Source organism: Lepisosteus oculatus, unplaced genomic scaffold, assembly GCF_040954835.1.
Source record: "Lepisosteus oculatus isolate fLepOcu1 unplaced genomic scaffold, fLepOcu1.hap2 HAP2_SCAFFOLD_58, whole genome shotgun sequence".
NCBI lineage: Eukaryota > Metazoa > Chordata > Actinopteri > Semionotiformes > Lepisosteidae > Lepisosteus > Lepisosteus oculatus.
In genome coordinates, this window is record NW_027168128.1 from 715,540 (window position 1) to 732,584 (window position 17,045).

Below are 17,045 nucleotides of genomic sequence, written 5' to 3' on the forward strand. Positions count from 1 at the left end.
AACATTTTTAAAAAAGCTCATGACTTTAAGCATTCTGAACATTGAGAATGTTATTTGGGAAACAAATGTTTATTATAATGTTTATGTTTAGGATCTGTCTCCTACTGAGTCAGCATGCAGCATTCAACACCATTAGGTTTAATATTAAAAAGTTGTGTATTTCCTGAATTGTTTTTTTTATTCTTTTCTATTAGACCATACTAGACTGTGCAGGATATCATTTATTTGCCATTTTTGCCTTTTCCAGATACCTGGGAAACAAAGCTCATATCTCATTTGCCAATGGAGCCCAGTCCTAAGCCTGGTGCTCTGTCCCCCTCCCCGAAGGACACAGACTCGAATCGACCCGCGCCCTTAAGGCGACAGGATCTGATCTCCACGTACTGCCCGCCTCCCAAGATACAGCTTCTGAAGGACACCTTCCAAGAGAAACTGATGCAGGAAAAGGAGAAAAAAATGATCGCCATATACAATCGACGGCAGGAGGCGGCTCTACAGAAGATGAGAAAATCTTTCCAATATGTCAAATACGCTGCGGAGAAGAAGACGGGGAACAGCTATCGCTTCCAAACCCAACAGGGCCCCGAGAAGAACATTGTGGGGTATGATCGGTCTTACCCCTTGAAGCCTATGGGTAACAGGAAAGTCTCCGGCCCTGGTGAGGTTCCGGCTGTGGACCGCCCGGAAGCACAGAGTGATTTCTTGTTTGCCCCCACCCCGCCTCAGGATGGTCATGAGAGGCCCTGCGAGAGGCCGGGCAGGAGGGACTCAAGAGTACGCAAACCTAAGGACAGGACTGTCCTCCCCATGGTGGCGACCCCTCCAGGGCAATGCCCTTCTCATGCCAATGGGAAGGAGCACTTTCAGTTGCAAGAGGAGCTACGAAAAGTGGCCGAGGCAGAGGCCGCGCTGAAGGAGGAGCATCGCCGGAGGGAGGCCAGTCTGCAGGATGTGATGCGCCGGAAGGAGGCCATGATGAAGGACGAGATTCGCCAGAAGGAGGCCATGATGCAGGCGAAGCTCTTTAGACCTCAGGAGGAGCTGAGGATGGTTCAGAGAGAGATGGAAGACTCCAGAGAGGTGGCCGGAAGGGAAAATAGAGGACTCCTGACCCGAAGGAAGACACTCCTGGCGAGGCAGAGCGAGCTTCGCCCCAGAGGACCGTGGGCCAACCACCGCTCTAAGGCCGTGCCTCTTCTGACCTGCAGAATGGAGAAGCAAAAAGCCTTCACTCCAAGGAAAGCCCTTCCTTTCAAAGGAGACAACCTTGATTATGGTTCTCCAAAGGAGGACGGCGGATGCGCAGAATCGCACTTTCCCTCTGCGCTTTCCCATCAGGAGAGACGTCAAGTGAGCCCTTGCAGCCGTGGGCTAGAAGACGTCCCCTGTGGAAGGAGAAAGTACCTCAAGAAAGCAAGGCTCCCTGAAAGTGATGTGTCAGCGGCACAGGCCGCGCAGGCCCACTTCAGAAATAACACCGCATGTCTGGATGAACAAACTCTGTCAGTGGAAAACAGATATTTGTCCCCTACAAGTCTGATGTGCCCTATCGCTGAGCAATTTCCATATGAGAATAGCCAGAGTGGAAACCCTCAGCTGGTGCCCTGTGAACTGTGTCACAGGAAGTTTGCTGTAGAGAGGTTGGAGAAACACAGCAAGATCTGCAAGAAGCTTCAGAATTCAAAGAGGAAGGTTTTTGACTCTTTCAAGCACAGGGCCAAGGGAACAGAACTGGAGACATACATCCATAAGAAGAAGGTTAGACCGCCAATCGTGGTAAGGGCTATCCTTAAACTCTTTCCAAGCTTCCCTTGTTTTCTCCTAGAGTCAGACTCAGCTTATAAATCAATGTAAACAATAAATAAGTGTTTTATGAAGTACTCTTCTGAAAAACTGCCGCAAAGGCACATTTGCCAGACAGAATAAATGGGTCTTAGTGACTTCTGAATTCTGTTGTAAAAATCTACATGAGATATCAAGCAAATAGCACTCACGAGAAACAAAACCATAACTAAATTGTACTCTCTACCCAATGACATGAAAGGTAGGCCCAGAAAGCTACGTTATTACTGTATTGATATTTTCTTGCCTTGTGAATGGTTTGCGACCAGACTGTGTACGCAGTGCTAGTCTGGACTTTTTCTGGAAGCTGTTTCATTGGTTTCATTTCCTGTTCCCAGCTGAGAAAGAACAACTGGAGGCAGAAGCACGAGGATTTCATTCGGAGCATCAAATAGGCCAGGGAGGTGCAGCAGGTGATCACGCAAGGAGGGAAGGTTTTGAACCTGCCCCAGCCCCCCGCGAATCCAAACCCCGACTACGTGCCCTGCCCTCACTGCGGCCGGCGCTTTGCCCCCAGGCCGGCACAGAGGCACATCCCCAAGTGTCAGCACATCAGGAGCCGCCCCCCTCCTCCTCCTCACAGATGAAAACTGATGTGAAGAAGAGTAAAAGAGTCATGATCTTGGCTCACGACTCACGTCCTGCTTTTTCTTTTTAGAAATATATTTAGCACAGTTCATCCGTATGATGATAAAAAAAATGTTACCTTGTTTTAATAAAATGATTTTTTTTTGGTGGACTGGTGTTTGCGTAACTGTGGTTATTTCAGTTTTTTTCCCTTGCGAAAATGTGTGTCGACCGTGAAAATAAATTTCAAGCTGTTCTTATCATTCATACACCTTGACCTCCTAAAAATAATTGTTCAACCTGGAACGTACAATTAGCAGGCAATAGAAAAGGTCACATTGGCCTTGGAACCATCAAGAAGTAGTATTCACACATTCTCTGCATCAATTTTCCTTTAAAACAACTGAAAAAGCAAGGTAAAGTGTGATTGATTTTTTTAATTAAAGTTATTTGATTTAATTTATTTAATTTTCATAATATTTGAAATATGTTGGGATTAATGTGACTCAATATTATCTGCAGCTCTTACACTCCAGGCACCTGATAAAGTAGAACGCAGTGTCTTTGCCTTACATGGCGCTCAGCTCTTCCTCAATCCCTGCAGAAGCAGCAGCCTCCGGGTCCTGCCTCATGCACAGCTTAAAATGCAACACCGAGTAATAAACAAACAACAGGGAAAACCATTCATGATCAGACACATCCGTTGATTGCTGGCTGTCAGTAAAGGGACATTGCTGTGGTCCACGCATGAATCTGTTTTCTAAGTGCCTTATCCAATACAGTGTTGAGGCCAGTTTTCCCAGAAGCGGTGTGCTTATCGCGGTGTAACACAAGTTACCATATTAATACCGTGTATTCTCGCATAGTACCGCATAATACCACATGTTCTAATGAATGACCTTGGACAAGCTGTAAACTCAAAGTATTGCCCTGGTCCACATTCTTTTTTTCATTGACCGTCTTTGTAAAAGTAACACCACAGCATTTCGTTGATCCAATCACGCATTTGTTTCCAATCATGCAAAGTACAGTCATTTTTGAGAATCTCCAATTCACCATGCCTTTTGCATGCTCATAAGAGATATTGATTTAGGAACATAAACATATTACTGTATGCAAACTGTACTGTATACAGTATGTATATGTATATTTAATGTCTTTACTGTGCCCGTTTAAGTATTAAATATTTATATGGAATTTTACCACTGAAGGGAAATCTTAGTAGCTGAGCATAAAAAGAATAGGAGCATAACGCGTGTGAAGGCCATAAACGATATTAATTTTGGAACATAAATATACAGTATTACAGTATGTAAATTGTATATGGCTGGTCTCGGTACAAAAATACACACCAGTATTCCATTTCTCCCTAAACAATATTAAGCATCGAAGTCTTTAACTAACGTGAAATAACGTGTGTATAAAAAGTGGTAGTTTTAAGCTTTTCTGCAAATACGCTCAATACAGGAGCAAACAAGCATACTTTTAGAATTTGATTAATAGGGAATATAATATGGAATCGCATATCTAAAGAAATTAATAATGATATAATTCTATTCATGTGCTGAACTTGTAAGTGAGAGGTTGGCTGTTCAAATCCAGCCTGTGCCATGACTTTTCTTTTAACAAGCATTTCTTTGAAAAAATAAAATAGCAATATTATGGACAATTAATTGACTTTTTATATTTCTAAATATCACAACATGTTCGAATCTAAGTCATTTTTTAATAACAATGAATAGTCACCACGCATGCTTACACACCTCCCTGGGTAAAGTATCACAAAGTCTTAGAGAACTTAACATTTTTATTATCAACAAATTGTAAATACGCTGTTTACATTGGGGTTATTAATATTTCACTTGAGTGTATGGGGGATTGTCGGAAGACCCCTCCCCTCTTAGACTGCGCAAACAATTTTTTTTAATTTTTAGAAAGAAATGGCGGCTGTATGCTTTACAATATAAACATTTACTGTCAAACTTTAAATCAACAATTGATTTAAAGATGATCTGTCAAAGTGCAATGGAAAACAATATTGTTTTTGTTTTTGTTGTTTTTATCCTGTAAGGCACTTTGAGAAGCCACCTTTAAAGGCGCTATATAAAGGCACTGATTCCTATGGAATGTGTATTCTTTCTTCTTTTTTTCAGCATGGAATAAACCTATTACGTGATTTTAAGGTTTGTGTGAGAAGCCAGGGTATCAGCTTGTTCTCCCCACCGCCTCTCTCAGTGTACAGTAGAGCCTCCTGTCCTGACTGGTGGAGCTCATACAGCTGTGTCTGGAGGGGATCCAGGGTATCAGCTTCAACCCCACAGCTTGCAACTTGTTCCCCTCTACCACCCCTCTGTGCGTACAGTAGAGCCTCTTGTCCTGACTGGTGGAATTCATACAGCTGTATCTGGAGAGGGAGAGAGAGAGGGGTGCGGAACCAGGGAACTATTTACATGGAAAACGGGCGATCTCCCCAGCCCGTATGCCCCTTTCACTGTGTGGCAGCTGCAATAGTCAGCGGCCTACCTAAACCCCGCCCTGACCACTCCTGTCCTGCCCCTCACCGCGCACCCCAGCCGGGTGTTCTTCAGCCGCCCCCCAGGGCGAAAGCGCTACAATGCTAAAAATAAGATACACTCTGCAGACATTCACAACAGCGACTGTCAGAAGATAGGACACAGCAACTCAGACACCCATTGAATGGAAAGGGACACTTTAATGTTCTGTGCGGGTGGTACAGCACCCCACCGTGCCCGCGCGCCAGCAAAGAGAGAGATACACACCAGTTTTCATTGTCAAAAAGTAATTGTTTTTTACTTTAGTACACCAACGCATTAGCAAGTTAAAGCTATCCTATTGAGGAGCTGGGCGCAAAAATTGTTTTGTTCCTTGATTTTCTGATCTGCAAGGCCATTAGAATTCTGTCTGGCATTGCCAGATTGTGAAAAAATAAAAGTATTTAAATCATAAGATACAATCTACAGACATTCACAACATATACATATCTTAAAACATTTACCTATCTTGTTAAATTATTACTTTAAATATGTACTTTAAGTTACTGAAACAGCCAGTTAATAAAATCGTTGCAATTTTGTTCTTGTTTGGAGGTGGGGATATTCTGACAACAATTGATTTAAAGACAATCGGTCAAAGTGAAATGAAATACAATATTACGCTGGGTAAACGTTCCGAGGTCAAATTCTTCCGTGATGGGGGTACCTTTAAAGGTCTAAGCCGGAAACCATCATTATGTCTCATTTTTGATTCTCTCTTCCAAACGAGAACAAAATTGCGACAATTTTATTAGCGGGCTGTTTCAGTAACTCAAACTATTCATTTAAAGTAATAATTTAACAATAAATCCCGCACCCAGCAGAAGAATCCTACTCTGTTGGGCTGCTGAGCAAGGCCCTTAACCCCAACTGCTCCAGGGGCGCTGTACAATGGATGACCCTGTACTCTGACCACAGGCTCTCTCCCTATCTCTTTCATCTGTGTGTCTGTGTATCTCATGGAGAGCAAGCTGGGGTATGCAAAAAGATAATTACTAATGCAAGAAATTGTAAAGGTTTAATAAAATAATGTTGTTGTATATCTAAGCAAGTGTTCCTGCATCCCTCTTCTGCACTATAGGCATGGCTTTTATTATGTTTGCTCCATTTCTAAAACTTTTTGCTCATGTGCATTTTTGTATTTTTTTACACCACTAGCACTTTAACGTCCTGAATTTTCATTTGCCTTAATTTGTAGAATGAATTTGAGTTTTAGCCTTAAAAATCTTAAGTTTTCACTATCTTTTGTTTCTTGTCCTACAACTGTTATTATTGATCACCATGACTTCATTCAGCCTTTCCTGAACGTCTATGACAGGTGGAGAGATTGCTGTTTCTGGTGCGATCTTTTGCAGCTGACATTTCACTGTTTTAAACGAACAAGAAATTAGATTGCTCATAAATCATTTATTCTATATAAATACAGCGTAATTGCCCTCCGAAAATCCTCTTTTTCTTGTTCGATTTAGAGACCTTGATCGAAACTGATTTTAGATGTCAGAAAGGATTTATTTTCTCTGTATTTCCTACATTGCTTTGTCGAGATTTTAACTTTATATTTAGGCTCAGATTTCAACTATAAATCGTAAACTAATTAATAGCAGTAAATACTGATGTTTTGCTCTCTCTTACCACAAAAATATATATGTTTTGTAGCTGGGATGAACTTTATTTCGTACGCGTAGCTACTGCGATTTGGACACGAAGCGGTTAAAGATGGCGGCAAATCAGGCACCCAGAGAGGGGGGGGGGGGGGGGCGTCTTCTCGCCTCCATAACTAAAATGCCAAATAGGAGTGGCTTAAGCGACATACACAGTCGTGTAACTGACAGTTTGAGGTAGCCTATCGTGTAAATTTCGCTTTGTTGCTGATAGGTTAAGCTTTCGAAACTCTGCCCCAAAGTCATGTGACTGATTTTTCGCCCTGTTTCGTTGGTTAAACGCAATGATCACAAGCACCACCATGGTAACTGGGATGTGTAGTTTTTAATTCCGTTTGAATTATAACTGTACGTACTGTCTTCATATTTGGCCAGGGCTTTAAAGAGAAGGCGCGCCAAAAAATTTCGGTGCCGTCGTCTCCGCTTTAAAGGTACAACCGTGCTGGAAGAATTTGACCTCGGAAGTTTGCCCAGCGCACTTCAAGTACTGCACCTTCTCACACGTGTAGCCAGCTGCGTTGAGCCGTGGTTATATGATGTCATCTTTTATTTTATTATTTTATTTTGTGAACTTCCCCCAGATGAGTTCCGTTTTTCTGTATGGAGTTGGCTTTGCGACAGCCCTTGGGGTTTGTTGGTGGCGGGGCGCCAGTGAAGGTGCCCCTGGGGTCACAGGCGGCTCGTTTCTCTGGGGAGCCCTCAGACGCGCTGTGGCCGCCAGTCGGGTGAGACGCCAGCGGCATTTTTTATAATTTATTTTTATTACAGATTCGAGTGGCGACATTATATATATATATTATTTCTGTAGTAGTACAGTTGTGTGCCAGATGAATCGCGGTAATGCACGAAGGTGATGTTTAATGCCTCACACGGTGTTGACCCACATGTTGTGTTTTGCTGAGCAGGAGAGAGAGAGACATTCAGCGTGTGTGACGCCAACGGGTTTTCTGTTCTAGAGGCTCTGTCATCCGTTGTGTTATAATTGTTTTCTTTCTTATTTAGTATTTCAGGTGTGTCGATTTTATGAACCAAATGTTAACGTACAACACGGGAAAAGGTGCATTGTAGAGTAAGATAACGGATATCGGCTTGTATCGTGGAGAGGACGTATACTGTGCTGAAAGATGGGAAGAGAAAGGGGCGATTTCTGCGCGCATTCTAATCATTGTGATTGATTTGATATTGATCTGATATGTGTGGTCATGTGAATGTACATAGATGGTGGGTATGGTGTTAATAATATATGATATGATATAATTACTTGTATATATCATATATCATTCTTTCTATTTTTATATATGGTAATCCTTCTAGATATTATGATTCTGTTTCCCGAAAGCATCGTAGCGCTAAGAACATCGTAAACTCGCTCTTAAGCTCCATCGTTAATTGACGAGTGTTTCCCAAAACCCATCGTAACTGAAGTAGCACGTTAAATCCTTCGTCATCTACGTGCTCCCCGACCCGCTCGTTCATCACTAAGTGCTTCTTAAACTGGCCTCCTCCTGCCCACCCTGAGCGCCAGAGATCGCCAGACAGAGCACAGTCACTTCACGGCAGGGGCATCCTCTGGGAATACAGGACACTAAGAGTTTATATGAAGGACTTTGATATTGTGTTGTACTGTGTCAGAGGAAATTCGAAAAAAGAACATTTATTTATACAGTGATGAATTTATGAGTCATCCTGGGTATATTTCATATTCATTTTTATACTTGACTAGATGATATTATTTTCAGTATGAAGTGCAGCAATGCATTATTTTAGTGAAATCATTGGGCCTGACATGTATTTATAATGTAGCGCCACGCAGGGCGCTTTAGTCATGCGCACGCAAGGCGGGCTGAGAACAGCACCTGGGTTCTACCGGACTGTATAGCGGGACGGAGGCTGGGATACAGTCTCTTCCCTTCAGGTGTGTGTGTGTGTTAGTGAAGGTGCAGCGCTGTAACCCCTGTCCCTGTGTGTGTACCTTTCCCGATTCGAGTTAATAAATGTGTTGTTCAGCCCCAGTCCTGAGTCCCACGCCTGCTCCATTCCGTACCCAAACCCGCGGTCGATACCGCGTAGTTCCAACACCGTTTGATGTTCTGTCGTGATTGTTGACGGTAAAGCTTAGATCTACTTGTTTTTAAATTTGATTATAGGTCCTGTATTTGTTGAGTGACACATGCCAAGCTTAGTAGTTAATGTTTCCATTGAGTTCCAGTACACCCAATAACTATAAATAACAGTTTTTTCTCATGAAATATTGTGATTCTTAACTATGGCAGCGCGCCAAAAAATATTGCTTTGAATCAAGGACGTCGTGCGGGACGCATACACTGTCCACGCAGTTAATCTTGGTTTTCTTTTACGGCATGTCAGTCATTTCTTTTCTTTGCTCTTAGAAACAATAAGGTCCCTTTTTGTGCCTATCTATATGCTTTTGCTTTAACTATGATGTCAAGTTTACTTCATATTCCTTTTCACAACTTTATTTCATCCCACTGAAGGACCAAAACCGACACCATATAATGAAAGAATTGTCAATCGATTGTTTACATACGTACATACGTACATCGTAAAGTTGCTTGAAAGTCTCTAAGATTAGTTGTTTTCGGGAAACTCACCCCTGTTCTTTATCCTTCTGCTCTCACTGTGTTTATTACCGCTATCTACTGTCTCCTCTAACTGTGTATTGTCAGCATGCATATCTTGTGTATTATTTATTGTTGTTGGTTTTGTCATTCTATTAAGACACCACCTTTCAAGGCGCTATATAAATTAATGTTTATTATTATTATTTATTTTTTTAAAGTTGTACATTCTGATGCCATGAGATTTTTAGATTTTGAGATTCTCATATTTTTGGCTTCTACAGCAAACAGTAACAATGCGCTTGAATGGTTCTGCAAAAGTTTAGCTGTATCTTTAAAGCCATCCTCATCTTTATCAGGTACAAAGAAAAGAAGGTAGGCCGGCTTCTGTTTGGAATGTTTTAGTTAGTTTTAATTTTTTAAACCCCAAGTAAACATATTTTGTGCCTTTCTCTGAACTTTTTTGCATTTCAGTTCAGTTGTTTGTAAGCTTATTTTACAGTTGCTAGGTTGATGAAGTTCCTGAACTGTGCAGTATTTCTTTTGGGTTTTGTGCAAATCATATTCTAACGGTTGGGGGGAAAAAGCACAGGTGCCATCCCACCATTAAACCCTGAAACTTACCTTGGCCGATTCTTCAACTAAACCAGACATGTTAACTAAGTGTTACAGTATGTTCTTCGAATGTGTGTCAGCCAATCAGATTTCAGGACTGGAATTATTGGTTTTGTAATAGGGAATATAGTATGGAATCACGTATCTAAAGAAATGAATAATGATATTAATTTAAGGATCTGAATATCTAAAAATATGTATCTATATAGCAGGTAGTATTACTGTATTCCACTTTCTTTGTAAATACGGAATAACAGATTCACAATGCAAAGCTGTGTCACTCTTCTGGGTAAAAAAAACGTTTTGAACACCCTGTTTTTAATAAGCTGCTGAGTAAAGAACAGGAATGTTCCTGCTGTCAGTCTTTACCGAAGATATCCCTAATAGTATTAATAATGAATGATCTTGGACAAGCTGTAAACTCAAAGTATTACCCTGGTCCACATTCTTTGTAATCGTCTTTGTAAACAAAAAAACTTTATTTTGTGTGACGATATAAAGTTTTCACGAAACCTCCTCGAGTTGTGAGAACACGTGCTTTGTGTATACAGCACATTGTGAATGTTTTCACAGCCTTCATTTTGTCGTTTTTATGGCATTTTTTGACCACGCACGAATATTCTTATGTCCATATCTTCGCAAGGGAATCAGTGCGAATTGTAATACTAATTAAATGACCGCGGGAACTTTCCACCCCCTCTACATTCTCCGAGTAGAATAGGCTAACCTTCTATTGAAAGACAGTCCACCCTCCCCCACGGAAAGGAAAAGTGCCCGCAGGCAGGCAGTATGGTCAGTAACAGTGAACAGTTTTAACTGCACTGCATCCCAGAGAATACCAGGGCGCATTTTTTCTACTCCCTGGCGGAAACGGGCTTCCATAAGAATCAGTATAGCTTCTGGGAAATCCATTTTTCCTGCATTAAAGTTGAACTCGTTCAGAGCGCCGTACATTGCAAACTCCAAGTGTTTCATTATGAGCTGAAGACCCTCACAGCTGAAGAAAGGATTCACAGCCGAAACAATATTATTAGAGTTCATAAAGCCTGTATTACGTACTATGCCTATGTCTGCAATACACCTTTGCTAGTTAATGCTACAGTACTTCACTTTCTCGGGCGTGATTTTTTTAGGTAAAATCCAGGCTAGCAGGCTTGTTGTGTGATCTTCCTAAGATTGTTGAGCGCGGTGTCAAAATATTTCCATATGAAAGGCAGTGACGTCACCATCCTGAGGTGTGTGTAGTAGATCTGTGATGTGGTTGAGCGTGAATTGTGGTTCACGAATTGTAATTCTCCTAAAAAGAGAATTAAAGTTTCACATAACAAGGCATGAGGTGTGCTGGCAGCTGTGGGATGCAGTGGTGGCCTGGCACGTTGAGGTGGGCTTTCAGCTGTGTGTGGTCTGACGCAGTGGTGGCCTGGCACGGTGAGGTGTGCTGGCAGCTGTTTGACGCAGTGGTGGCTTGGCACGGTGAGGTGCGCTTTCAGCTGTGTGTGGTCTGATCCAGTGATGGCCTGGCACGGTGAGGTGCGCTGGCAGCTGTGTGGTGTGACGCAGTGGTGGCCTGGCACGGTGAGGTGCGCTGGCAGCTGTGTGACGCAGTGGTGGCCTTTCACGCTCAGGTGTTCTGGCAGGTGTGTGATGCAGTGGTGGTCTTGCACGGTGAGGTGCACTGGCAGCTGTGTGGTGTGACACAGTGGTGGCCTGGCATGGTGAGGTGCGCTGGCAGCTGTGTGGTGTGACTCAGTGCTGGCCTGGCATGGTGAGGTACGCTGGCAGCTGTGTGGTGTGACGCATTGGTGGCCAGGTACTTTGAGGTGCGCTGGCAATTCTATGATGAAGTGGTGGCCTGGCACGGTGAGGTGCACTGGCATCTGTGTGGTGTGACACAGTGGTGGCCTGGCACGGTGAGGTGCGCTGGTGGCTGTGTGGTGTGACGCAGTGGCGGCCTGACACGCTGAGGTGCACTGGCAGCTGTGTGGTGTGACGCAGTGGTGGCCTGGCACGGTGAGTTGTGCTTTCAGCTGTGTGATGCAGTGGCTGCTGGGCACAGTGAGGTGCACTGGCACCTGTGTGGTTTGACGTAGTGGTGGCCTGGTATGGTGAGGTGCGCTGGCAGCTGTGTGATGGAGTGGTGGCCGGGCACGGTGAGGTCTGCTGGCAGCTGTGTGACGCAGTTGTGGCTTGGCACGGTGAAGTGCGATTTCAGCTGTGTGACGCAGTGGTGGCCTGGCACAGTGATGTGCGCTGGCGGCTGTGTGGAGTGATGCAGTGGTGGCCTGGCACGGTGAGGTGCGCTGGTGGCAGTGTGGTGTGACGCAGTGGTGGCCTGACACGGTGAGGTGCGCTGGTGGCTGTGTGGCGTGACTCAGTGCTGGCCTAGCACGGTGAGGTCCGCTGGTGGCTGTGTGGTGTGACGCAGTGGTGGCCTGGCATGTTGAGGTGCACTGGCAGCTGTGTGGTGTGACACAGTGGTGTCCTGGCACGGTGAGTTGTGCTTTAAGCTGTGTGATGCAGTGGCTGCTAGGCACAGTGAGGTGCACTGGCACCTGTGTGGTTTGACGCAGTGGTGGCCTGGCACGGTGAGGTGCGCTGGCAGCTGTGTGACGCAGTGGTGGCCTGGCACGGTGAGGTGCGCTGGCAGCTGTGTGACGCAGTGGTGGCCTGGCACGGTGAGGTGCGCTGGCAGCTGTGTGACGCAGTGGTGGCCTGGCACGGTATGGTGCGCTGGCAGCTGTGTGACGCAGTGGTGGCCTTGCACGGTCAGGTGTACTGGCAGTTGTATGATGAAGTGGTGGCCGGGCACGGTGAGGTGTGCTGGCAGCTGAGTGACGCAGTGGTGGCTGGGCACGGTGAGGTGCGTTGGCAGATGTGTGACGTAGTGGTGGCCTGGCACGGTGAGGTGTGCTGGCAGCTGTGTGACACAGTGGTGGCCTGGCATGGTGAAGTGCGCTGGCAGCTGTGTGTTGTGACGCCGTGGTGGCTTGGCACGGTGAGGTGCGCTTTCAGCTGTGCGTGGTCTGACGCAGTGGTGGCCTGGTACGGTGAGGTGCGCTGGCAGCTGTGTGGTGTGACGCAGTGGTGGCCTGGCACGGTGAGGTGTCCTGGCAGCTGTGTGACGCAGTGGTGGCCTTGCACGCTCAGGTGTTCTGGCAGATGTGTGATGCAGTGGTGGCCTTGCACGGTGAGGTGCACTGGCATCTGTGTGGTGTGACACAGTGGTGGCCTGGCACGGTGAGGTGCGCTGGTGGCTGTGTGGTGTGACGCAGTGGCGGCCTGACACGCTGAGGTGCACTGGTAGCTGTGTGGTGTGACGCAGTGGTGGCCTGGCACGGTGAGTTGTGCTTTCAGCTGTGTGATGCAGTGGCTGCTGGGGACAGTGAGGTGCACTGGCACCTGTGTGGTTTGACGTAGTGGTGGCCTGGTATGGTGAGGTGCGCTGGCAGCTGTGTGATGCAGTGGTGGCCGGGCACGGTGAGGTCTACTGGCAGCTGTGTGACGCAGTTGTGTCTTGGCACGGTGAAGTGCGATTTCAGCTGTGTGACGCAGTGGTGGCATGGCACAGTGATGTGCGCTGGCGGCTGTGTGGAGTGACGCAGTGGTGGCCTGGCACGGTGAGGTGCGCTGGCAGCTGTGTGACGCAGTGGTGGCCTGGCACGGTGAGGTGCGCTGGCAGCTGTGTGGTGTGACGCAGTGGTGGCCTGGCACGGTGAGGTGCGCTGGCAGCTGTATGACGCAGGTGTGGCAGGGTACGGTGAGGTGCGCTGGCAGCTGTGTGATGCAGCTGTGGCCGTGCTCGGTGAGGTGTGCTGGCATCTGTGTGACACAGTTGTGGCCTGGTACGGTGAGGTGTGCTGGCAGCTGTGTGATGCAGTGGTGGTTTGGCACGGTGAGGTGCGCTTTCAGCTGTGTGACGCAGTGGTGGCCTGGCACAGTGAGGTGCGCTGGCGGCTGTGTGGTGTGACTCAGTGGTGGCCTGGCACGGTGAGGTGTGCTGGCAGCTGTGTGACTCAGTGGTGGCCTTGCACGGTCAGGTGTACTGGCAGTTGTATGATGAAGTGGTGGCCGGGCACGGTGAGGTGCACTGGCACCTGTGTGACGCAGTGGTGGTCTGGTACGGTGCGCTGCCACCTGTGTGGTGTGATTCAGTAGTGGCCGGGTACTTTGAGGTGTGCTTGCAGCTGTGTGATGCAGTGGTGGCTGGGCATGGTGAGGTGCGCTGGCAGCTGTGTGACGCAGTGGTGGCTTGGCACGGTGAGGTGCGCTTTCAGCTGTGTGACGCAGTGGTGGCCTGGCACAGTGAGGTGCGCTGGCGGCTGTGTGGTGTGACGCAGTGGTGGCCTGGCACGGTGAGGTGCGCTGGCAGCTGTATGGTGTGACTCAGTGCTGGCCTGGCATGGTGAGCTGCGCTGGCAATTTAATGCCAATTTAAGTGGTGGCAATTTAATATTAGCATAATTTATTACAGTGCTAAGTTTAATATTTTTTATTTACTAATAGTTTATGCTAACACCTAACTTTTTTAATGTGAGAAGTACTAATGTAAGTACCTACTGTCCTGTATTTAAGTACTACCATAAGAAGTACTGCTGTATGCAACAAAAAAAAAGGAGTGGTGAAACAGCCCTACTCATACAGTATCAGTATCAACAGACATTGTATCAGTATCAGTTCTTGCTTTGTGCTGGGTTTAGCAGTTTTCCAAACATAGTCTTTCAGCGAATGCCATACCATCTCTATTGGATTTAAATCTGGAGATTCAGCTGGAGTTTTCACCCAGTTCACTCGTTCTGCTATAATGCAATGCAATGCATGTAATGCAAGGTGCTTTCTAACGTTGGGCAATGTGTTTTTTCTCGAAATTTTGTTTCGAGAGAGTAGATAAGTAATTCAAGTGTTTATGATATGTCACTGTTGTGAATGTCTGTGGAGTGTATCTTATTAGCCTGTCCTGACTGGTGGAGCTCATCCAGCTGTGTCTGGATATCTTGGTCAAATATTCGGGTAGTATGTTTTGTCTGTTTAGGGTTCTGTAGCATTCCACACGGCTGGGCAGCTTGTTCCCCCCTCCCTCCCCTCTCTATGTACAGTAGAGCCTCCTGTCCTGGCTGGTAGAGCTCATCCAGCTGTGTCTGGCTAATATAAAAGCCAGTACTTTAATATTGTTTTCTGTATGTTTATCAATAGTGGGTACTGCCCTAATTCGGTTCTGTATCCGTTGTTAGGTGTTTTTTAGGTGTTGTTAGGGCTTCTACCAAATATGAACACATGGCTTTAAAATGTATACAATTGTAATATTTCCTTTTTTCCCATTGAAAGTATAACATATGTGGTGTGAGATAGAGGTCCTCATTTAATTGCATGAAACTCTGGCACTGGCGCAACAAACTGAACAAAGTTCAAGGGGGTATACGCTTTCTGTAGACACTTTATTTCCTCTTTTTCCATACTCTAAGAAATGATTTGGGAAACCTGTGGGACACTGGAGGTCATTATACATGAGCCTCTTTCTGCACCTTTTAAGCCATTGAAACCTAGTTGCCTTGTTACAAGGTCTAATATTACAGTAGGTGTGGTTTCCGTCTCCTAATTTCTGAGAATGATCAAATTGGGGAATAAATTGTAGGGAATACCACTCTTGCACTTCTAAGAAAAGACTATCTCAAATGAAACTCGCTATAGAAAGACATCTTGTTGAAAAATTCTTTATTTTTTGTCATTTCTAAAGAAAAAACATTCATCAAGTCCTTCACAAATGTTTTTTTTGTGACTTTCTCTGTTGTACCCTTTCACACTCAACTGAACTATGTGTTATGTCTTGTAAACGTAATCAAACATTTCACTTAGGTGTGTGGGTTAACACAAACCCATATTGTATGAAACATTCAGTTTTTCATTCAAGTTTTTTCTAACAATTGCATCCATGCTAGGACTACAGTAAACAACACTTTTTACTAAAGTAAATCAAATTGTTCATTAAACAAGACACATTGTTTTAAATGTATGCAATACGACGACACTAAAAACAACACTGAAACTTTTCATTGAAATACTGGACGAGATTGTGCATATTCAATGGATTTCTCCTGGTGCTTTTTTTCATCAGTCTTTTCATATTCTTGTTCTCTACTCAGGTGTCTCCTGTTCCTTTGGTGATGTCTGCTGTACACACATGGTATCATACACTTGAGCAAAGTGTGATACCACCGTTTGTTCTTCTCCTAAAATAAAGATGAACATTGACAAAAGTCAGAAGCACTCTTTTCTTTGACAGACGAACAAAACAATGCAAGAATAACCATACTCTCTGTTCCTTACTCATTTCTACCTGCCTGTTTGACCACTTTGTCTGCTTCAGTCAGGACAGGGTGCTGGGGCTGACTCTGAGCAATCTGAGAAGAGCTCTCTGTGATCTTCTCCCCTACAGTGGCTACATTGTACTCTGTTTGAAATCCAGGTATCGCCTCCGGTAAGTTCCTCGGTCTTTTTTGGGACTTGAAAGGGTAGAATCATTTTGTGACTCCATTTCCTTGCCTTCACTGATATGTTCTGGTTTGTGTTCGATTACTGCAGGCGTTCAAGTACTTTCTTTTTGTTCTAGATTGGCAGTGTTTGAGATGGTAGGAACTTGTCATATTCTCAACTCTGAATGCTCTGTAAACATACTATTTTAGCAATTCTTAGAAATCTGAAAGCAGTGTTACCTGTATCATTTTTTGTCTTGGTAGTAGTATTGCAGCTTCAACATCAGCACTTAAATAATGGTTTGTGATGTTACTTGTCCTTGGAGTTAGTATACTCCTGAGAAGTCAAGAGAAATCCTACGTAAGCATTAATTATGTTTCACTTTTGAAAGCAAAGTACGTGTCAAGTACTTTGAAGGCATTTGTTGATACTTTTAAGCACTTTCGTTGATTATTATTATCCTTCAATTAGTTATTACAAGTCCAACATTCTCTACATGATCTCACTCCATATTCAGAATGTGGGAATACAATTGTTTTAAGGAAATGCCACTGAATAGATAGTAGCTGCACTCTACAAAGATGAATTTGCTAATTAATCAGTCAGGGACACAGCTTATACTTCAGTAGTCTTAGATCACGTAATGATGATTATTGTACTTTATAACTAGCAAAATCCCCATATCCTGTTCATTGCCCCTTTTTCAGTCATGTGGATTGACTTATGCCTGAAGTGGTTAATTCTCACCTTGACATCTCATA

The 17,045-nt window shown here is 44.7% G+C and overlaps 1 protein-coding gene across 1 annotated transcript; it reads left to right on the top strand.

The window, feature by feature from the left end:
- Positions 1-1,147: 1,147 nt before the first annotated feature.
- LOC138231375 (zinc finger C2HC domain-containing protein 1C-like) lies at positions 1,148-2,529 on the top strand. Its single transcript, XM_069186552.1, has 2 exons — positions 1,148-1,776; positions 2,181-2,529. The coding sequence occupies exons 1-2, from the start codon at positions 1,210-1,212 to the stop codon at positions 2,235-2,237; spliced, it is 624 nt and encodes a 207-aa protein (XP_069042653.1). The 5' UTR covers positions 1,148-1,209; the 3' UTR covers positions 2,238-2,529.
- The last annotated feature ends 14,516 nt before the right edge of the window (positions 2,530-17,045 follow it).

Bases quoted from the DNA above. Each gene is read 5' to 3' on its own strand.
- LOC138231375 (XM_069186552.1), top strand. From the start codon at position 1,210: ATGGAGAAGCAAAAAGCCTTCACTCCAAGGAAAGCCCTTCCTTTCAAA. The intron at 1,777-2,180 runs GTAAGGGCTATC...TCCTGTTCCCAG, and splicing joins AGGTTAGACCGCCAATCGTG to CTGAGAAAGAACAACTGGAG.